Raw genomic sequence first — 23546 nt, forward strand, 5'->3', positions numbered from 1 at the left:
GCAAGAATACAGTGGACTAGCTTGCCGAACTTATTTTTAAGTTTCTTGCTTAGATGTCGGATACGGAATGATCGAAAATATTGAAGGGTAACTAGTCCACCTCGTTTTGGTTTGAGGATGGCACAACCCACACAGACCTTGGGGAAAAGTCTATAAGTTATTGAATTTACTGATTGTTTACATATAGTATTTGTTATCTGGGGGATTTCTCGGTTGGAAGGGGGAATATTCCACTAAGGAAATTCTCCGAATGGGAGCTTTTCTGCGATAGAAATTTTCCATTGGTGGGGGGGGGGCTCCGGAAAAATTTCTCTCGGGTACGGATTTCCAGGCATTCTCTTTAAAAAATCAGAAGATCAGAAATTAAATTAAAATACACAAATTCTCTCAATTGAAAGTAAGGGGCAACATTAAAACTTAAAACGAACAGAAATTATTCCGTATATGTGGGGTGTCTCCCCCCTTCTTGGTACCTCGTTCTTCACTATAAAGTTTGACTTTTTAAGTTTTGATTCTAAAGAAGGGCCCTTGAGACACAAGAGCTGTTTAATTAGAATAAGAAGCTTTTTTCGAAATACTAATTAACTTTAGTGTGAAGAGGGTGGTATTGAGAAGGGCAAGTCTGCCTTATATACGTGTAATTTCTGTCCTGTTTTTATGTTTTTCAAGTTTAAAAATTTCAAGTTTTAAAATTGCTCCATATTTTCGGTTAAAAAAATTTGTTTTTTTAAGTTTTTTTTCTAATATTAAAATATAACACATCAGCGACTCAAAGTGATTTATTATTTCTACCTTGTAGACTTTAATTTAATCTGTTTCTGCACTGTCAGTGACTCAATTTCACTTCTTTTTAATATTTTTTGAACAAGCAGTGAGATTCGAAGACAGTTTTACTTGTGCCATTTACACTTCCCCCCTTTCCGTCCAGAGAAGATGATTATAAAAGCTATTAGACATTCGTACGTTTTCTTTTAGGGTTATTTTATGCTTCCTTTGCCTATTTGTGTTATGTGCTCTGATTTGTAGCAGTTCCTTACAAAAAATATGCATAGATATAAAATACAAAAAAGCAAAAGACCTTTTATTTTGTTACAAGTTTTGGGTTCAAACTTGTAGGTACTAGCTCATTTAGGATACAAAAATTTAGCAAATGGTTGGGGTTAAGGTTTTACTTTAAATTTCATATAAAACAAAGTACAATTTATAAAACCTCACTCCAACATATAAGGTTATTTATGTTTCCATTATTATGTGTAATTTATGTCTCTAAAATACAAAACAAAAATAAAAGCATCATAGTAAACGCAATCTTTATCAAAAAGTAAAAACGTTTTTGTAACATAAATTGTCATTTTTAATATCTTTTGTTTCTCAAACTAAAATAGCACAAATTTCAGAAGCAAAAAACACTAAAAAAAAAAAAAAACACACTAAAACTTCCTTAAACCGACGTAAATAGGAATAAAAAGGACAATTTGTTACTCCCCTTCTATCCTACTCTCCTCCCAACCTAGTTACAGTTTCAGAATATTATTACTTCATTACTACAACAGCTATTACGAACAGTTCCCTGCAAGGTCAAGCCGTCCAAGGTCGAAACAGCTACGCATACTCCTTCTCCATACCAATCAACGCAAAGTCTCCTTCTACACAACCTCCCAGGAAGTTTCAATTTCCCTTAAATCTTTCCTTACGACCTCCCCCAACCCCATTCAGTGACGATCAGCTTTTCGTTTGGTCCTTGATGGTTGGCTGACAAGGCCAATCTTTGGTTATCTGTCACCCTTCATCGGCGAACTTAGGATTTGGTCTGGGGCATGTCTCTGGTACTAGGGGAGGACTAGTACATAAATTAACACCTTTAAAAGGCAAACAAATAGAACTTTTTGAATTTCATGCAGAAAAAATTTTGTTAGCAAGGTGTCTAGTTAAAAAGTGGACCTAAATTACACTATTAGAATTTTTCCTAATATTACTATACAAAACATATTGTAGAAATCAACAGAGCAAAATGAATAAGGAAATCTTTTTGAACTGAAAATTAACATTAATAAGATAACAGAGGTACTATTTCGCGAAAATTTAAGAGGGTAGATTTTTCGTTAATTTTACAGGAAGAAATAAAAAGTTTTTTTTTCAAAATCAAAGGGTGGTGGGAGGGAGGGGGGGTGAATTTTGGCTTTCAGATTGACTTTTGAATGAAAATAAGAAAAAAGATATAGTAAAATCTAGGGGAGCTATTGGTCGCCCCTACCCTCCTCCCTAATTAGCGCTCCGGTAAAACATGAAGGCTGGGAATAACCAAGAGCAAGTAGTCCCTTACTATGGCTTTATAGCGGTTTTTGTGTTATGAAAAGCCTAAGGTAGTGTTCCAGTGAAACTTGTGATTCAACTTTAGCTATTTACCTACCCGTAAGTTGGTAATTTTAATCGTCTTCAGTAAGTCAAGTGCATCTAACGTCTTTACAGCTATTTCGGTGAGTGGTACCTTTTTACGGTTAGTGTTCACTGTCTTGAACGGGACTTTTTTTTTCTTTCCTGACGGAATATGATTTTTTGTCTGGTATCATTTTCTTTTGAAATAACTTAGCGATTCAACTGAATCTACTCAGAATTGCTTTCGCAGGACTATGCAAAAGCGGTATACCGTCAAAATTCCATGAGTTAGCTGTCTGAAAAAGGGAAGGGAACAAGGTTAATTTAAACCTGCAGGGTTAATATATATCGCTATATTTGAAAAAAATCAATTGATTTTCGTTAGTACATTGACAAGTAAATTTTCATCAATGTTTTCTTTGTTTCAAATTCATCTCCGTTTCAAAAATTGAAAAAAAATATATTCAACACAGTTTCCAAATATAATGTTAGATATGGAAAACTCAAGGCTAAACGCAAATCTTAACAAGAAAGCACTATGTAGTAATAACAAAATTCTTGCTTTATGTTATGGAGATATTTCTTATGAAATATAATCTTAGGATTCTTTCTATTTAACTTCCCGATTTTTCAGGCTTTGCATGTAACTGAAAGCTATATCTTGCCCCATTAGGGAGAAAGGAGTAGGGGCACATTTGTTGTGATAGCAACCTATATTTTGAAATAATTTTTAGTGGGGAATATAATGGTGCCACTCATTTTGTTATAGTTTTCCCTTGTTAGGAGAGGCATTCAAGCAGGATTTTTGGAGTTCCTTGCGTTTTGTAAAGTCTGTCGACTAATCTTCAAAACAAGTTTTTTTCTATAAACTTCATGGTCCTGCTTTCCCCAGCTACCTCTTCGAACGTCCCATTTTATTGCACCATTTCTACCCTTTCTGAGAATTTGAGGACAAGCTTCATTGCCTTTGTAAAATGGTAATGTGCCTCTGTCAAATAATGCATTTCTTTCCTTTTTTTTTTTACCAAGTTTCCCTTTTGCGGTTAATAAATCTTAACTTATTAGTACAGGAGAATTTGTATATTTGTATATTAATATATTAATATACAAATACATTATTTGTATATTAATTTGTATATTAAGAAAGGGGGAAACTAACAATAAGGGGAGGGGGCAGCCTGAATAAAAATTAAACTACCCAATTCCGCATGTCCGAGAACCCTAAGTAAGAATTTATGAGATTGCATATTTGAAGTAAGAAATGCTACATTTTCTAGAAGAAAAATAGTCAGGGATGGTTATTTTTACAAAAGGCTGCCAATCCATCCAATGATTTTGGAATATTGGGAGAAGGGTTATTTGTGAAAAATAAGCTTTGGCATTTCAAACCTTCTGCCTAGAAAGTTGTTTAGGGAGTTGACTATATTCAGAAGTGACTATAATCTCCGAAACATTTTCTGGTTTGTAAAATTTCAAATATAGCGTCAAAATGAAAGTGATGAGAGAAGCGGTAACTTCTCCTTAGAATACCTGGAATAGGGCTTAGGGGAAGAGAAGGCTCCCCCTCCTCCAAAGCCCTCGCTGTGAGAACAAACTTCTTGGAATAGTTCCAAAAATAGAGCGTTTAAATAAAAATTACGCAAGAAAGTAAGAATTGTTTCTTGATTATACAGACAAGAGTTTACTTTTTTAAAAGTTCAGGAAAGGGCAGTCCCTAAATATGTTCTACCATGCACGCTAAGAAAACGTCAAAATCAGCTCGAAAGAAATGTCATTTGACATTTCAACTCTGCAGCTTTTGAGTTCCTTGTGCTACTACCCACTTTAATTGAATACCCTGCTGACACAATATAACTATCTTTTCATTTGAATTTATTAATCAAAGCACAAACACCCAATAGCTTTCAATGATAACTAATCCCCTCCGAGAACTTTATAATGGAACCTTTGTCTTTGAGACGGTCAGCCGACATTGACGATCAGAAAATGATCTTTGAGCTATTCAATTATCTTTATTGAAATAAAAAAGCGTCAAATATATTTAGGTTCGATAAATGAAAGAGAGTGAGACAGAGGGGAGGGGGCAAGTAATTAGTTCCAATAAAATAATTACTTTTCTTCTGCTTTTGCAGGCAAAAGAATACAACAAATATGATGATAAAGACGTTGGCATTTTGCTTATTGATCGCTTTAGCAACTTGTCGCCCTGCTAAGGACGAGCCAGAGGTTACCAAAAAAGTTGCTGACGCGACTAAAAAGGTAGAAGATGTAAAAACAGAATTGAAAAAGGAAGCAGTAAAAGTTATCAAGAACATGGTCGAAGTTGATGACTCAAAAAATGAAATAACTCCAGTTATTAAAGAGGAAACAAATGCAGCGGATGAAACAAAGGATGTAAAAAAAGAAATAACTAAGGTATTTATTAATAATTAAAATTTCCAAATCTTAATAGCATTTTAGCGTTTGAATTTATGTTGTGCTCAAGGCTGTATCAATTGGATTACGGACCTAAATCTTTTGCAGACTCGTGTAACGTAACAAAACTAGATATAAAGAAATGTTTGATGCGATTAAAAAAAAATTGTATTATCACCCCCCCCCCCCTCCCCAAACAAAAATCCTGGATATGCCCTTAGTTGCGATCCTAAGGCTTATTTCCTTGTTTCCAAGACATTATTTTACTCCCGAAGTTTAATTTAGCTTTATGAGTATATTGAACTATATTACTCTGTTATTTGTTACTATAGCATATTAATCGATTTATGGTTTTAATCGTTTACGATTATGGTTTGGTCTTGGTCTTTGGTTTATTTAACCATCCTTAATTACAGATTAAAATAAATTGTAAAATTTTAAATTATTTATATCAGTATAGTGACGTTGGACAGTAAATTTATTTTACAGTCGTCTAGGTCTAGCTTTTTTAGCTTGCCTCCCCGTAGGTCTAATTAAATATCAATAATAAACGATTGAAGTTGAACGTGTAAATCAAAGAGTTAACAGCATTAAACAAAATTAAAGGCTTAATAGATTAAATATTAAAATAAAGAGTTAATGATTGAACGAGTCAATAAAAGCTAAATTAAACATAAAAAATTCAACATTAGACATAGAAATAATAACTTAAGCGTATCAAGCTAACACATGAATTGAACATAAAAAAATAAAAGACAAATCATAGAAATGAATATTTATTAAAATTAGTTCAAATATTTAAGAAAAGTCCTAATATTTACATATCTGAAAATAAATATTTGATTCCATTTCCTTTGGTTTCCATAAATTAAGCTAAAGCTTAATTAATAGTTATATGGTAGCCTCACAAGGACCCTACTTTCGAATAGACACTTTTCCACGAGAATTTTTTTTTCTTCAGTTGACCTTATTTACATGAAGATATGACCTTAAGAGCACAGGCAATTCTGTGAACTTGCATTACGACCACTTGTTTTGAACAAAGAGTTTTCTAATATCTAATTATTTCCATATTTCTTATATTTTCCCTACCATAAAAAAAAATCCCTCTACAGAGTAGAGCTTTATGACATTTGAAACTCTTTATGACATTTATGTCATATGGTTTTATGACGTTTGAAACTCTAGCAGTTTCCTGTCTTCTATGCGTAAATTCACCAAAATAATGAGTGTTATGTCCCGTATGAATCTATGCAAGTAAACTGTACTCGGTGTAAACTGTAAACTAATGAAAACGATTTGACCCGAACTGCCTTAATATAATTTTTTTATGAAAGTAGGGCCCAAGTTCACCAAAACTCATTTAACATAAAGGAAAACTCTCTAGTTATGCTCAAGTCAAATTTGGCCCGAATTCTTATCATCTCAACTTCAACTCATCGTTTTTAATGAAATGAAATTAATCGTAGGTGTCATTAGTTTTAGACAACGATGCTGTTCTTTTGTAATTCATAATGCAACAATGAAAACAAAACTTTCACTTTGGGCATAAATATCACAATTGGGCATAAATATGTTTTGTTAAATATGATTGTCATTTGTAGTGACACTGCAAATTTGATGTAGCAATGTCTATTAAATTTCACCGTGAACTATAAAAGTCTTAGATGCGGTTCGGAAGAGCTTGAAGTTGCAACAGATAAAGTTGATTGAGAACTGAAGTTAAAAATTACTCCCCGGGCAGATGCGTGTTAGCTCTTTCGTTTTACACAATTTATGTTTCAGTATAAGAAATTATAAAGAGAAATCATATACATTAGCACCCATTATCCTTCTTTGTCATTTAATGAAATCACATACATTGCCTGATTTTTTTAACTAACCGCAAAAACTGCAATTAAGTAAAAATCACCTTTTCTCCAAAACTGACAGAGCAAACAAGAAGCAAGTACTATGAGAATGTGTCTTTAGAAGATGCAAATGATTCTGGAACATTAAGGATTTGATTATGACCCGTAACAAGGACGGTCACAAGGTGCTAAACCACCCTAAAGAGCTGTTTGAAGGTAAACATATATCAAAGGGTGGCAAACTCTCAGAAATTATGTAAGCCAAACGGCGCGTCCCAAGAATACCAAGCGTGGTGGAACAGTGACAAGTGTGCTAGAACGTACTTCCGCCATGCTTAGCACGGTTCCACCATAGTTTCACCACGCTTGGAACAGTTCCGCTACACTTGGCTAAGTCCTACCATGCTTGACGCAGTTCCAAGGGGTCTATCTGTTTTTGGGATGTCAACCACCCCACTAAACGTATGTAAGCCATTTCAGTATTCCAATACATCGAGGTCCGAGTTAACTGTTGTTGAAACAAATGTTTTCACTAAGCCATTGAGTCCTGTTTTAGTTCTTGTTTGGTTTCACTTGCAGAAGGTGAACAACGGTTGGGCGTCTATTAAACCTTCTAAAATAAACCAAACTACAGACCAGCAACCGCAAAATAGCAAATTTTCCTTCGATTCACTTTCTGGCATCTCATCCTTTGCCCACATTCTCACCTTTATATATTCAATTTTACGACCTTGAATACACATATAAGACCTTGAACATGTAGGATAAGAAAGAAGACAGGGGAAGAATTACCCTTCACATATACCATAGAAATGAGTATAAAGTTAATATCTAACTGAAAATTTTTAATTCTACCCTTCTACCCTATTGATATACCCTCCTACCCCGTGAACCAATCCATGGCTGTACTGATGACAAAATGTCGGCATGATAAGTAATCTATTCGACTTTAAGCTAGCAGGCCTGCTGATTACTGAATTCTGTTTTATCTTATCCTCTCCAATATTTTAGAAGTACCTGAAAAGAAGATATGCTGTAGTCTAAATTAGGCTAAAAAAATGGCGAATCTTTAAATGCAAGATAGCTAATGGTTTTTCTTATAAATATTGTCCCAGCTTCCGATCTTATATGCTTCAAATGCATAATGAGCTGAACATGGAAGCTGACTGAGAAGGGACGGATAATTATTGAGCTTAAATAAGCTGCTTGATTTGTCACATTTGGCCTACTTATTATAAGAGAAAGCTGTTTATTTAAATCTCTTTTGTCCTCTCATGCTATAGTCGATCATGAATACTCATTGTTGTCCATTCTGGGAAATGATCAACTTTCCATAAGCTAAATAGTCATATTGTTCTATCGTACGAATAATACATCTCAATTTATTGTTTCAAGTCAGAATAAACTATGATTTACAGTATTTTAACCATAGTATTAGAATTTGATTTTGATCATTGATCATTTGATCATTTGATCATTTTGTTCCTCAACAACTCTATAGAAATTTTACAAGAAAACAAGTTTTACAGTTTTACAAGAAAACTGACCCCCTCCATAATGGTCTCCTCGAGTTTAATAATGGTTCTCAAATACTTTCCGATATTCTTCTCTTGATTCAATCGCATGACAGATATGAAGTATGAGAGCTTATTCTTTTTAGCTGAAATAGAGCCCATTCATAAGCATTGCTCCTAGCTCACATCAGTAGGTCTCATAGGATACTACTGGACAAAGCCATCAGATGCCTGGCATAAGATAGTGTAGCCACAACGTGAAAACATACCGAAGGTACCATTGTTTGAGCAAAATTGTACAGAAGATGCAAACATCTTAAAAAGCGGCCAGCTCGTGGAAATACACCTTAAATAGCAGGGGTAATACTGGGATGCCAAATTTGCTGCCGCACATAACAACCGTACATAAGCCAGTTCATGAATGTCCTTCTTTGTGCGTCCTACACACTTGTATTGTTGTCATACGTTCCCCCGATTTTAAATCCACTAAAAATGTTCCATCTGTTTTCCAAACTGTGCTTTTCATTTTCAAACCAAAGCAGGAAATCATGCTCAATTTTTTTTTATTAAGTATGATTTTGTAATGTAAATCAAGAATATACAAAGATTCAAAGATAGTGACTGGCGACTTGTTACGTCAAAATTTCTCTAGTACTTTACTGAAAGCATTTTTTATGAAACAAATATAGCCAGTTAGGAAGCGAAAGCGTTTTGCTTACCATTTGGCTTACCATTTGTTTAGAGCAAAAGTGTATCAATTGGTCCGCCATTCCTGATGCGTTATAAAATTGCGTTTTATGGATCAGTTCCACTGCCCTTGCGTTAGAGCCCGTTGCCTTGCGTTTTTCATGAAGTATTCAAGAGAGTAGGGATCAGGGGCGTAGTTTGGTATGGGGTAGAGGGGAAACTGCCCCCTCCATACCCTAGGTTGCCCTCCCCCACAGGCTGCTAGCCATAAATTATTGCTTTTGCAATAAGAGGGGAACATTCATTACCTCAGCAACCATACGGAACGCTTCATACTACATTCATCCATATATACACTCTTCCAAATAATAAAAGGAGGTCAGAGGCTCAGGTTTTGTGACTATAAGCTAAGCCACAGTCGACCCAGCTCCGAATAGGTACCAAGAGGGATCTGGGGGAAAAACACAGAACCATCGAACGATTCGCCCCCCAACGCATTGCACTCTTGTCCAAAGGCTTATAATCAAGAGGACCGTACCTTCGTTACGCAGACCATTTGTCAGCACTTCTGCACTCGAAACAGTTTAGAGGCTAAATCATTGTTTTTCTGAATGTTCATCCAATTAATGTGTTGCACCTCTCATGGAGAGTCTGGGATTATGGGCCTAAAAAAGTTTTTTTTAGGTTTTAGATACCCCCCTCTCCCTCAAAAGAAAATCTACTTCCCTTTACCGTGATACCTTATGCTTAACACTTTGTTACTATATGAGTTAGCTATGTTTGATAAACAGTCCATGATAAAGATACATTTTGTGCAGTATTGCTATACCACACGCCAGCATTATGCCTGAGACTGGAAGGCTGTATAAATATTCTTTCAACAGAATTTTGAATTTTGGCTCTTTGGTATTTTGGCTCCATTTAGGCCAAAATTGCTCTTTGGGCCAAGGCTGCTGTTGAGCAGTACAAAACAGCTTTTTGATCCTGTTTGGTCCAAAAAATTGTTTATCCAGGCTTTCATAAATATGAGCCATGGCTGTGGCCCCCTCTTCCTTCAAATCCAATTTTTCCAAGCTCAGGAACAAAATCCAAAACTCCGAAAGATTCTCTATAATAGCTGAATCTTATGGAGTATTCTTTATCAAGACACTTTTTTTTCTCATTTTATAAGACTTGGTAAATTTTCTTAGAGTCGTATCTTTTAATCGGTAATTTCAAACTTAAGAGACTGTTAAATGTTCGAAGTCGCCATGTAAAGCAAATTATTTTGCTTTGATTATTTTGCTGTTATTTTGATGTATATTGTTTTAAAAGTTCTATTATTTAGTGTTTCGTTTACTATTAGCACGAGTCATCCGATCTCACTCTCTAAGGCTATAATAAAAGAAATGCTAAAATGACTATGTCATGGTTTACGACGGAGGATGACAGTTTGTCAAAGACTGTGTTTTTTGGCTCTCTATCTTGGGCCAAATGAAAAGCCCATCCCTTTTCAGATCCATCCTGATGGGCCGTCCCATTCCCGAACGAGATAAACAGATTGACTTCAAAGGAAATCAGAACTTCATAAGAGAGTTGAAAGAGTGAAGCTAGTAATGTATTAGAGTAGAGGAGCGTCCTGCGCGGCTCTGCTGTACTTAGGGTACTTGGTGCTCCAGTGAGTTGTTACTAATAGGAATTTTGTATTAGTTCTTAGTTTGCAGCTTTTTACACCAAAATGGCTGATATTAAGAATTATATAAATATATTTTATTAAAGGAGGCTAAGCCAGAGAAACAAATTGAGGATGCAAAGGCCGATGATGAGAAAGCAGATGATCTTAAGGAAGAAGATATATCAGAGACCACTACTGAAGCATCAGATACCACTGCTGCTCCCACAACAACAGTAAGTTCAGATTTTAATAAAAAAGAGAACGAAAGAGACACCATGAAAGAGTGATAGAAAGTAAGTTAGAGAAAGAAAAAAACTAAACGCCTAGAGGAGTCAAGAGAAGGGAAAAGTGGAATATGAAAAACTGAAAAGAATTGTAGTTTATTGTAAGGCCTTGTCAGCTTGGTGACTCGATACAATCCCTAGGACTTCTCCTTAGTGCAGGAAAGGATAGTTCTGATTTTGATTCTGAATTTATTCAGAGTTTCTGTGTCAGTCTGTTCCAAGTTTATAGGCTTTTGAATGCAAATATTGGATAGTCTTATTGAAACTATTAACTTTAAACACAATAGTTATGCGCGATTTGATTGAAGTACCGCCACTTTTTTAATCGGAAAATTGCAGAATGCTTTAAATTGTTGAGAATCCCATGTTTGACATGGTGTAGTACTAAACATTACTATTTTCTATTTGATACTTTTATTATATTGTTATATTTTTATATAATATTTTTTTTAATGCTAACGAAAAACTAAAAAATTTTCTCCTAATTCAGAAAGCTAGAGTTTTTATTTGTGAGAACACAAATCAACCGCTCACAAGAGAGTAGCTCACTTAATTGTGAAAAACATTTTAAAAATCAACTCTTTCATGTGTTGTGATTTTGTTTTCTACTTTTACGTTAAAAGGGTTTCCTGTGGTGCTAAAGTTGTGCTAAAATGGCAAATCTTTAGAGGAGTTGCCCTAATAACTGGGCCATCCTTCTTTCAAAGGTGAATATCTGTATTAGGAATAAATGATAAAGATAATTATAATGGGGGAAAAACTATTGGTATATTAATATTACCCAGTATTATAATTCCAAATATTGCCGAATTTTAAGTTTGAGTTCAGAAACAAACCTCCCCAAGACAAAGCTGACATTATGCTTTGTTGACTTTATGCCAACTATTTTTTGTTGCCTTTATTTGCTTTTATAAGTAATGATACAAATAATAACTTAGTGACACCTATTTCAATAAATAGCTGTTATTGTAGTTTCAATAAATGGAAAAAAGCTCCATAGTCCGAACTAGCACTGCAAACCTCTGTTTCAAGATTTTCAACCCTTTGGCCTTCTGCCGAAATATAATTCTTAAACTTTGCCCAAATTGGACTGCAACCTGTCACCTCTTTAAAACCTCATGGTCCCAAGGCTTTTTTGGAGTATTCCAAATCTTTTAGGCTCAATAAGACTGGTGAATACAGAAAATAAAGATAATTATTAGTGGTAGGCTTCAGAAGAAAAAGTAGATAATTATTATCCCACCCCGTCATAAGGAGGGATTAAATATTATGAAGTTAATTCCTCCTTTATTCCTTAAATTGGTTTCACCCTTTTTGAAGATTGTAATACTGATTTGCTATTTTCAGTGGTGAAGTAAAGAATATATTTTACTTAGTAATTCCTATTTCAACCAATAACACTTATATATTAGTAATTTAGTAATAGGTGTTAGCAGTATATGATATTTATTGAAGATTTTCATTCTCACCCTCCGTGAGATTAGATGACAATCAGTTATGCTTCAAATTCGCATGCGTCCAATGCTTTTATCCCATATCTTCTAGACTCAAAAGTTTGATGAAAACCGAATGTGAAAACAATTGTCTCGGAAAAATTTGTAGCGACAGATCTTAGAAGTAAAATTGGATACTTGTTATTATATCTGATAACAGAGTGGGAAGTTGATTCCTACCCCTTTTTCCCGCAGACTCGACCCTTATGGAAAATTACACCATAAATTTGCCCTTCTTGGCAATGAAGAAATAAATGTTTTTAGCTTAGTAAACATGTTTAAAATTTGCGATTCTTCTGCTCGTCAAGATTCAGATTTCTCTGCTCTGAAGATCTCCCTTTCTTTTATGGAATTTACTCGTCCTACAAGGCACTCTTCCAAGTAAAAAAATACAGTTAAGTCACGGTTGTTAATCTTACTAGCGTGCGTATTCACAAATTCACAGATGATGATCTGATCCACCGTGAGCGGCTGTCAAACAGTTCCGTTACTTATGACGATTGAAAAATAGGATTTACTATCTTTTTTGTTCGGATTGAAAAACTGGATTGTAGTTTCCTTTAAGCACTCAAGGACGTGTTGATGGATCAAATAAAGAGTGTGTCAGACCTACCTTAAGGCTTCAATCAATATTGTCTATGGATGAGCTTGACCCACTTATTTTTATAGTCAACTGTGGGTGCAGCTATACTTTGGAAGGTATGCTTTTAAATTGTGGCTCAAACTGCAAGCCAACAAACAAGCATATTGCAAATGATATTGCAAAAACCTGATTTTTCATATTGCATTGATGTTGATTTGATATTGCAAATATAAACAAACAAGCATATATGCTGTGTTAGGTTAGTGGCTCAAAAGCGTTCCTGTTAACTGCAACCCAACAAACAAGCATATTGAGGCCATCGTTAATAAAATGTGATAATGTCACTGAAACGCTTAAAATGATATTCCCTTACTGGTATACACATGATTTTGTTCGGATTTTTACCATGAATTTAACTATTGTTTTTATTAAATTATTGTTAAATCATTTAATATTCAGTTAAATTATTATTGTTTTTATTGCTTTTTTTGTGTGTGTGAGGGGGATTGTATTGTGAAGGTATTTGAACAAGCAATGATAAGAGCTGGATTTATTTTGCTGTCAAAAACACTGTATCACTTCACCTAATTTTCAAATGTTAAGCTGAACCTGGGATAGTAATTGTACAACCGACATTTTTTACACAATTCTTCAAAGTTAGATGGTTACAAGGGGGGGGGGAGTATTTTGATCATGATAAGTTACCTGTAAGTAAGATTTCGTTATAATTGTATAAGTAGAATAAGAATTAGGATTTTGTAACTTCAAAATAACGATTTTGATTTTCTAAATTGATGACGAATTAATTTACCATCCAATAATTTAACTTAAAGTGCCGAGGGCTATGTAGGCATGTCATATTTTTTTTGGTGGGCCTTTTTTATAAAATGTTGTCACCTTTTTTTTTCAGTGAAAGTTCTTTTGGATTTTTTTTTGTTCAAAATGTATATTTTCTCGAACCTAAGCTGTTCCGTGGAAGCTGGAATGAAATGAATAGAAGGGCAATTGAATAAAAAATTCCTTGTGAATTTAGATTAACTAAAAACAGTTCCAGTGCCCAGTGCCTTGCTAATTTAATCAGGGCGTAAGAACAGTTCTAGGGTCCAGTTGATAGGTACCCAGTGCCTTGCTAATTTACACTGTGCTTAAAGGTGGTTTTGGTGGGTGGTTCATTTTTTTCTGTATGACTAAAATCTGAGTAGTATTGCCAAAAGGCCACCAACCAAAAGGCCTAGAGTGGCTGGAGACCTTAGAAAGTTTGGGAATACACATCTATGTAATATTTGAACAGGACTTAGAATCCTTTTAGACAGGCTATTTATGTTCCCGAGGGGGGTACTTACCTCTACTGATTGAACTCCCTCATTACTCGTTCAGTACAAGTTTGAAACTCAAACGGATTCTAAGGTTCCTTTCTTAAAACAAAGAACTCTTTACCCGCTTTCCAAGCGACCAAGCGGATAAAACGTTCTTTGTTTCAAAAAAGGAACCTTAGCATTCGTTTGAGTTTCAAACTTGTACTGAACGAGTTATGCGGGAGTTCAACCAATAGGGGTAGACATCCCCTCGAGAGCATATAGGACCAAGGATTTAGCAGATAGTCACTTTCTACAATCGAAGTGAATTTACTTTGCAAGCTTCATGCGATTCTATCAAAACTGATGTTAAAGGTTTTATTTGGTTGTCAATTTGCGTAAAACCCAAATTATAATGCTAAAAACTGATAATGTACAGCTACGCAGTTTTCCTCGCGTTGAGCCTATACTGTAAAACTTTTGATGAACAACGAAAACTATAACATATAGATACCCTGCTTTGGATATTTTTTTTTGGGGATACAGGACTCAATCCTTCCATATTTCTAACATATTTGAAGATTGCAATATAAACCAATGTTCGGAATGAGGATTTTCTGGTAATGAGAGTATACCGTGTTCGTCAATCTTTTGTTTATATGGAATTATCGAATTATTAATGTCCCTTGCTTTATTGCATGGGCCAGTTTTAAATCCCCCTCTTGTCTTCAAGAATAAATTCTGATCATTTTTATGGATCGTTTTTTGATTGTTAAGCTTTATCCATTATTTAAAAGTTGAAATATTTCATGAGGCTAAGCTAATCCTTTTTTTTTTTTTTTTTTTTTTTTAGTGCAGAAGCATATTTTTGTACAAACTAATTTTCTAAAGTGCCAAGTCAATTGATTTATTATTTCTGACGACGTAGGCTCACCGCATCAATATCCGGTTATTTTCGCGAAAGTGAAAATAATTGAGCAGAGTCGACCTAATTTCTTAACCGTACCTTATCATATCTTAACCGTAGCTTATTTGTGTTCAAATCCAGCAATTTTTTCCGTGGATTTATTACCTGAATAGGTACAAGACAAAATAGAATAAGTGTTGGCATATGCAAGTGGGCAAGGCCGTATCCAAAGGAAAGGGGGCTACTGGGTTTGATCCCCTCCTCATAAGAAAAGTTTTATTCTACCAGAAAAAAGGAACAAAAATACATATAGAAAATTTTTTAATGTGTTTTCCAAAGCATGTTTTGTCCCCCCCCCCTCTCAGAAGAAAATCCGGGATTTGCACATGTGAGTAAGTTAGCAGCAACTAGGCATCCAATAAGCTTATAAAAAAGCAGACAGAAATAACTACTTGTGCCTCCTCCGAACACCTTAGAAAATCTTTAATGGTGGCATGGAGCTGAAGTGTCAGGTTTTTGTTTTGCAATTTAGGCCATTATTTTTATCTTATTGCAGATAGGATCCTTGGACCTATCAAAGAATAAAAATTAACCGTTCTGTATGCAGGCTTGTTTTCCCTTAACTATCAAACAGTTCTTAGTGACGAACTGTAAGTAAGGAGCGACGCACTCAATATTAACCGAATCACTAACAACGGAATTGTAATATCTATAGATGTATAAAAAATCGTCTTATTATGCTGATTCCATATATATAAGATTCATTAAGTTTAGTGTCTTTCATCAAAGCCTACGAACCTGAGAAAATTTGCCTGATTTTTAAAAAAGTGGGAAATCACCCCTTAAAAGTCAAAGAATCTTAATGAAAATCACCTATCAGATTCTGCGTATCAGAGAACCCTATTGTAAAGGTTTTAATCTCCTATCTGCAAAAATGTGGAATTTGTTGTTTTTTTTGTCAGAAGAAAGATCACGGATGCGTGTTTATTTGTTCCTTGTTTTTTTGTTTTTTTTTCAGGGTGGCCTTATCGAGCCAAAGGACCTATAAAATTGAAAGAGGGCTCATTTGCACGGAAGTTAAGACTTTTAATGCTTTTTTTAAGTGACCATAGAAATTGGAGGGCAACTAGCCCCCTCATACACTCTTTTTTTAAAAGAGCCTGAAACCCCTTGAAAATACCGTAAGAGCAAAAATGATATCATTTTTGAGGGGTTTCTGGCTCTGTGAAAATACCGCAAATTTGTTTTCATACTAAAATTGCACTGTTAAAACTAATAAAATACGAAGTGAAGGTGAAAAGGTGATGCTGGGTAAGGAGTAAAGAGGTTAAAGAGATCAACCGGACAGCTTTACTTTCCTAGGTAATATTTTTAGCAAAGACGGTGAATGCAGTGAAGATGTTAAAAGTAGAATAATTCAAACTCAGGGCTTTTTTTATAGTCAAAAAAGGTTTGGAAGAATAGGAAGATAAGTCTGCAAACCAAGATTAGAATATCGGAAGCTACAGTGATGTACGGTGATCAAGTATGGTCTTAAAGTGTGGGTGCTTTGAAAAACCAACGAAGATTCGCTAGATATTTTCTGGAGAAATTGGATATGGGTAGTTTCGGGTACACAATTGACCAACCACATCTCAAACAGCTGGGCGAGGGAAAAGTTTGGTTCAATCCCGTTTTCTAGGTTTATTATGAGAGAAATGGTGAGATGGCTAAGGTACGTTCTGCGGATGAAGGATGACAAATTGCCAAAGATTGTCCTTATCGGCCAACCGTCTGGAACCCACAAAAAAAGGAAGTTATCCCCAGTTGAGTTTGGAAAATTTCATAGGGGAAGACTTAAGGGAAAAGGGAACTTCCTGGGAGGGTGTAAAGAGGAAGGCTTTGAATGTGTGTAGTCATGTTGTCCTCAGGCGGCTTGGCTCTGCTGTGAATTGTTAGTAGTAGTATTAGCAGTATTCATGAGTCAGCTGCGAATGACAATTTTTCGCATTAGATGTCTTTTTAGAAACATATTTTTAAACTCTTGGCTACTATAGGCTGTTCTGAACCCTTTTGGCCCTTGAAGGGCTCGGAACGTAAGTTTAATCCAAAATGATTGCTAAATTATGAAAGGAAACGAAAAAAGCCATCAAGCCATGTATTCATTTTCATCCATGCTAAATTAAGTTGTCAACTACGAATTTACCCAAATGTGCCTGGTCTTAAAAGGTAGATAATTGCTGGGTAGAAACTTACCTGGTCTTAAAAATGATGTATTTTGCACGATTAACATATTTTTTTCAGCTGGAAACAGAATTCGAAAGTGAAATAATTCTAGATGAAAGCTTTGTCCTAAACTTAGATATGATAGATTCCTAGGGAAAACCTGACGAAAAAACTATCAAGATAGATGACACTACTTGTTTTCTGTCTCCGACCGTCTGATGTGTTTTCATTGTCCTAACGAAATTATTAGTAACAAATTTATTTACAGGCCTGTTTCTGCAAGCCTCTAAAGAGCCTGCAAAACAAAATAATAAATAGTTCATACTTTTTTTGTTAAAAAAAATAAATATTTGCTCCTGAGCTTAAAACTAAAGTTTTTTAAAGTAAGAATTAAATATAATTTGAAACTACTTTAATTGTAAACTTAATTCTTGCATATGCTTGGAAATTTAGATTTTTTTCAAATATTTGTCTATACTTGACAATTCACTTTTTTTTTAATTCCCATTTCCATCATGATTTGTAAAAAAAAAAAAAAAAAAAAAAAAAAAAAAAAAAAAAAAAAAAAAAAAAAAAAAATCAGTAAACTCGTATACTTTTACGTATTTACAAGGTTGTTTACTATTACTTTTAAGAAGCAATTTGAATGGTAGCAGAATTTTGGCCAAATTTCAAAAAAGGAGATAGAACCTCAAATTGTTGAATATTTTGATGATTTTTTTGCATATTTTGTGTCACTTTTTTATATATAATTTTCCTGATTTGGGGAAGGAGGAGTTGGCATATGTGAATCATCTCCTAAAATAAATTCTATGCCTGGATCATTAGCTCTGCACCCGTATGCAGGATTAGAATTTTATTTAATGAATATTTTCTCTCATCAGTCATCACTGATGGTAAATATTTTACCTGCAATCTAAAAAAATTTCCTTTACTTGCAAATATTTTTTTTCAACCTTAGGGCTGTGGTTACAAAGCGAATAATAGAAGGATTTGGTTTAGTTCCTTTTTGCTTCTGTAGGTTAGAGGGTCATCAGCAATAACGGGTATTGAACTTAAGGAATACAAGTTTGAGTTTGAATGGAAATCCGGGCTGTCGTGTTTTTATAGCAATTTCATTTTTTTTTAGATATTAAAGACAAAAATGGATTTACTCACAGTTTCATTTTCATTTATTTATCTTTATTATTTAGCGTAATTCTATAGGCGATTTTATGATTTTTAAGACGGACATCGGCATTAACGGCCGATTAATTAGAACAAAGCTGTATCAGGACACTGATTTTTTAGTTTTGATTCTTTAATTTTGCAATTGCCCAATTTTACCAGTAATGATAACAAAAACTAAACCTGTTCTTTTTTTAAAGCTCTGTATAATAACGCATATTATTCAGACGAAATTACTAGTACTTACTTGCTTAATTCTTCCCACGCCAGCTACTGCATGAGGTGATAACGGCACCTCTCTAGTCTCTGCAGTACTGGATTCTCAGTGATTTTTTCAAAACCACTCAAAGATCTTAAACTGAGCACTGAAAACCGCAGAAAGTGGCTTCTTAAAACAAACCATCTGATACTGGATACTCAGTGATTTTTTCAAAACCACTAAAAGATCATAAACTGAGCACTGAAAACCGCCGAAAGTGGCTTCTTAAAACAAACCATCTGATACTGGATACTCAGTGATTTTTTCAAAACCACTCAAAGATCTTAAACTGAGCACTGAAAACCGCAGAAAGTGGCTTCTTAAAACAAACCATCTGATACTGGATACTCAGTAATTTTCAAAACCACTCAACGATCTTAAACTGAGCGCTGAAAACCACAAAAAGTGGCTTGTTAAAACAAACCATCTGATACTTGAAATTCAGTGGTTTTTCAAAACCAATCAAAGATCTTAAACTGAGCACTGAAAACCATAGAAAGCGGCTTCTTATAACAAACAATCTGATAATGGATACTAAGTGGTTTTTCAAAACCACCCAAAGATCATAAACTGAGCACTGAAAAATACGGAAAGTGGCCTCTTAAAACAAACCATCTGATACTGGATACTCAGTAATTTTCAAAACCACTCAAAGATCTTAAACTGAGCGCTGAAAACCACAAAAACTGGCTTGTTAAAACAAACCATCTGATACTTGAAATTCAGTGGTTTTTCAAAACCACTCAATGATCTTAAACTGAGCACTGAAAACCATAGAAAGCAGCTTCTTATAACAAACAATCTGTATAATGGATACTAAGTGGTTTTTCAAAACCACCCAAAGATCATAAACTGAGCACTGAAAAATACGGAAAGTGGCCTCTTAAAACAAACCATCTAATAATGAATACTACTCAAAGATCATAAACTGAGCATTGAAAACCACAGAAAGTGACTTCTTAAAGCAAACCATCTTATATTGGATATTCAGTTGTTTTTCAAAACTACTCAAAGATCATAAACTGTGCACTGAAAACCACAAAAAGTGGCTTCTTAAAACAAACCATCTGATACTGGATTCTCAGCGGTTTTTTTCAAAACCGCTCAAAGGTCTTAAACTGAGCACTGAAAACCAAAGAAAGTGGCTTCTTAAATCAAACCATCTGATACTGGATACTCAGCAACATACATCGTGAGTTAGACGACCATTTGCATCATTCGTTGTTTAGTTGATGCCCAAGATTCACATACGTACTTTATTATTGAAAGGATGTTACGAATGAAGATCTGAAACTTCAGCTTCAAAAAGTATGAGGCATTTTTGTGTTCAAGGCTCCGATTCGACTCGATGAGGCCTCTAAGGTACTTAAATTAATCAATTTCCCCAAGCAACATCAGTTTCAACAAGAATTGGGTGAATTTGAGAATTTGTGTTTTTTCGTATAATTTAGTTTTCAGTGCACTATTTGACAAACCGACTCCCTCTGTACTGCTCTCCTAAATCAGACAAAAAGGCTGTGTCGTCAGCCAAATCTCTATCACACAGATGTTAGGCTCATTTTTAATAGGATGCCACATATGAAGTTGGATATCCAAAGGATATTGCCAAGGCTCTTCTTGATTACTAGAACGTAATGCTAGTAATCATTAAAATTTATAGGAATAAAAAAAGAATCATCGTAATTTCTTGACTTTCTAATTGTCTTTGAAAATAACACAGACCATGGAGGTAATCAAATTACAAATGTCTCGTATGTATGGTTTTGCAGTAGAGCTATCTTACATCCTCCAATTTTCAGTTTATGGTGTCACATTATCTGAAGCTTCCCTAAAACTCATAGTGAGGTATAAGGACTAAATAAGAAATTATCAATGTGGTATTTTTGCATTGGGTTTGGTCAGCTGATTGTCCCGTGATGGTAAAAAATTTCAAGCATATCCGCACATATACCCTATTTACTTTAGTTGCTCAGATCCCTAGTCCTTACATCAGAACAAGCTTGGTTTATCTGGAATATTCTCTGAAAAATCTGAAGATGGAACCATTTTTGGTCTTCTAGTCACTTCAGATTTCTTATCTTCAATGCTAGGCAATACAGAACCACCCCTGGAGGTTCTTGGGGGTTCTGATGACAAGCATCTGTTTAAAATCAATCAGCAAGGGATTGCCTAACACGCAACCCTTTTGTTAATGCAAATATCACAAAACAGATAGTATGTTAATAGTCCAAGTTGACAGCTTCATCCTTTCTACTCCAGTTTCTCAATGTACTTTAGATGACCAATATTAATGACAAATCATTGATTGGATGCATCAATAAATTGAATTGTCTGTCAATAATCAATGAATGAATGGCCAAATGATCAATGATGAATGATTGATGAATTTGGTCTTTGTTTTCAATATCATTTGCTTCTTCACACAATAAAATTTTACTGTGTATTTTAAACTCCTCTAATCCTCTTCGTTTGATGAATTGTTTTAATAAGGAAATCTGATTATTTTGGAATTCGCCCAGACCCTCATTTTCAAAATAAGTTAATTGAATTATAGGATTCAAAACTTTCTACGACTTAAAAATGTATTTATATTTTAGGCTAAACCAACTCGTCGTATTTCTGGTTTGATCTCTGGTATTCGCAAGAATGCTGCCAACTTACGTAACAGAATAAAGATTAACCCATTCAACAGAAGAAGGGGAAGTCAAACAAAACAGACCGATCCCAAAACTGCTCCGGCGGAAACCAAGGATAATCAGGTAAGTCCTCCTTAGATTTTGAAAGCCTCGTCTCTACTCATAATCAGTGCTAACAGGGGATGGGAAGGAACTTTCTACTGGGAGTTTCTCCACGGGGAATTTTCTATTGGGAGGGAAGTTTAAAGGGGTTGAACTTGTCAGGGGGAATTATACACTGGAAGAATTTGCCAGAATTCCTAAACAAATTCTTTTTATATTACTTACTTTCTCTTTTCAGTTTCAATTTTACACATGGAGTTGTTAAGGGTAATTGTCCAGTGTAAATTTTCAGTGTGATTTATTGTATAGAAGGTTATTTCCCTGGGGAGGAGGATTTTTCCGTGGAAGTAGGACCACATTTCCTGGAATTTTTTATAAAACGACCAGAAATTAAATAAAAATTACAATTGAAAGTAGGGAGCAACATTAAAACTTAAAACGAACAGAAATTATTATATATAGGAAGGGGTCTGCCCCCTCCTCAACACCTCGCTCTTTACGCTAAAGTTTTGAATTTTGTCCCAATTCTTTAAAGATAACCCCTGGAACACAATGGTCGTTTAATTAGAACGATAAGCTTTTTTAAAAGTACTAACCAACTTTAGTGTAAAGAGCGAGGAGTTGAGGAGGGGACAGTCCTCTTCCTATACAAAATAATTTCTGTTCGTTTTAAGTTTTAATGTTGCTCCTTACTCTCAGTTGAAAAAACTAGTTTTTTTTTATTTAATAAGAAGAAGAAGGGGATGCTGTATGCATACTAGATTAAATTTTTTTTTTACCACGAAATTGTCTTTTTTCTTAAAATCAAAATAACTCTAAGAATAACGATAGCCCTTTCTAGCAAAATTGATATCAAATAACATAGATAGCAATAAAAAAAAAACAGCAAGAAAAACAACACTAGTACCAATTTATTTAATTAATTAATAAAAACTAGAAAGTCTAGGTTGGGTTGGATTTAAAAAATGAACTCAGGGGTAGAATATCCTATCTTCAATCTGAAATTGGTTACCACAGGAGAGCTATATCCTTTTTTTTCCTAATTTGAGAGGGAGGAGAGGTTTAGCTTATAAATCTACAGAAATTAAAAAAAAACTTTACCTTCCCTAAAGCTTTTTTCTAAATTAAGCTCTTTTCCACCTCCTTAAAGGCGTACTTCAATTTATTTAAACTATATCTAAACTAATTACTTCGATTTTTTGCTGTTAGTAATTGGCCTTTTGAATGTTTGTGTTTTCCCCTGCGCTAATTTGAGAATCAAGTTCATGCTTGCTTTCCTATGTCCTCTGACTGAAAAAAAAATCAAGTGATGACTCGTTGATTACTATTAAAAATAATTTTATTTTCAATTTCTATTTTTTCCCTTATAATACATATCTTGAAAAATAACACCACTAAATTAGTGTAGATGAAAAGAGGTTGTACAAGGGTGCCTTAGCTGTTCCCTTATTCAAAAACTTTTAGGAGACAAAATCTTAGGAAATGCTTGCTACAACTAAATGTGCGTTGTAAATTTGTTGGAGTATAATATTGTAGTCAAGGGCGTATCCAGGATTTTGGCTCGGATATGGGGGGAATTATTTCTTTTGTGGGTGGAGGGGGTCATAAAAAACTTTAAAAACACATTTAATATTTGTTTAAATGAGTTTTGATGCGTTTTTAGAGTCAGACAATACTTTAAAAGGAGGGCAGAGGGAGTTTAAATTTGGAAGGCTCATCCTGGGCACTTACCAAGCGTATTAACCTGTACATTAACAGAGTATATACCCCAACCCCCTTAATGCGCAAATATATACCCAAAATTGCATCCTGAATCCAAATATAACATTCATTTATGTCACAAATCAACTTTAACCACTAATGTGCAAATATATACCCAGATTTGGATATATTTAGGGTTGGGGGTAAAGCTTATTTGCGACACAAATGAATGTTATACTTGGATTCAGGATGCAATTTCGGGTATATATTTGGGCAATAGGGGGCAGGGAGTATACATTCCGTTAATGTTTTGTATTTTTATTTTGCACCTCCATGCTTTGTATTTTGTATTGTCATTATAATTGTATTGTCATTGTATTGTCATTATTGTTCGTTTACAGCCCGAAGCAAAAGAGAA

At 34.5% G+C, this 23546-nt stretch overlaps 1 protein-coding gene across 1 annotated transcript in view; it reads left to right on the forward strand.

Annotated features, from left to right (window-relative positions):
* The first annotated feature begins 2393 nt into the window (after window positions 1–2393).
* LOC136043946 (uncharacterized) overlaps window positions 2394–23546 on the forward strand; it is a 30417-nt gene continuing 9264 nt past the window's right edge. Inside the window, exons 1-4 of the mRNA XM_065729022.1 lie at window positions 2394–2497; window positions 4509–4791; window positions 10601–10729; window positions 21287–21448. Coding sequence (XP_065585094.1) covers window positions 4528–4791; window positions 10601–10729; window positions 21287–21448 — 555 coding nt within the window. The 5' untranslated portion in view covers window positions 2394–2497; window positions 4509–4527. The remainder of the gene's footprint in view (window positions 2498–4508; window positions 4792–10600; window positions 10730–21286; window positions 21449–23546) is intronic.

Source organism: Artemia franciscana, chromosome 2 (genome assembly GCF_032884065.1).
Source record: "Artemia franciscana chromosome 2, ASM3288406v1, whole genome shotgun sequence".
Classification (NCBI taxonomy): domain Eukaryota; kingdom Metazoa; phylum Arthropoda; class Branchiopoda; order Anostraca; family Artemiidae; genus Artemia; species Artemia franciscana.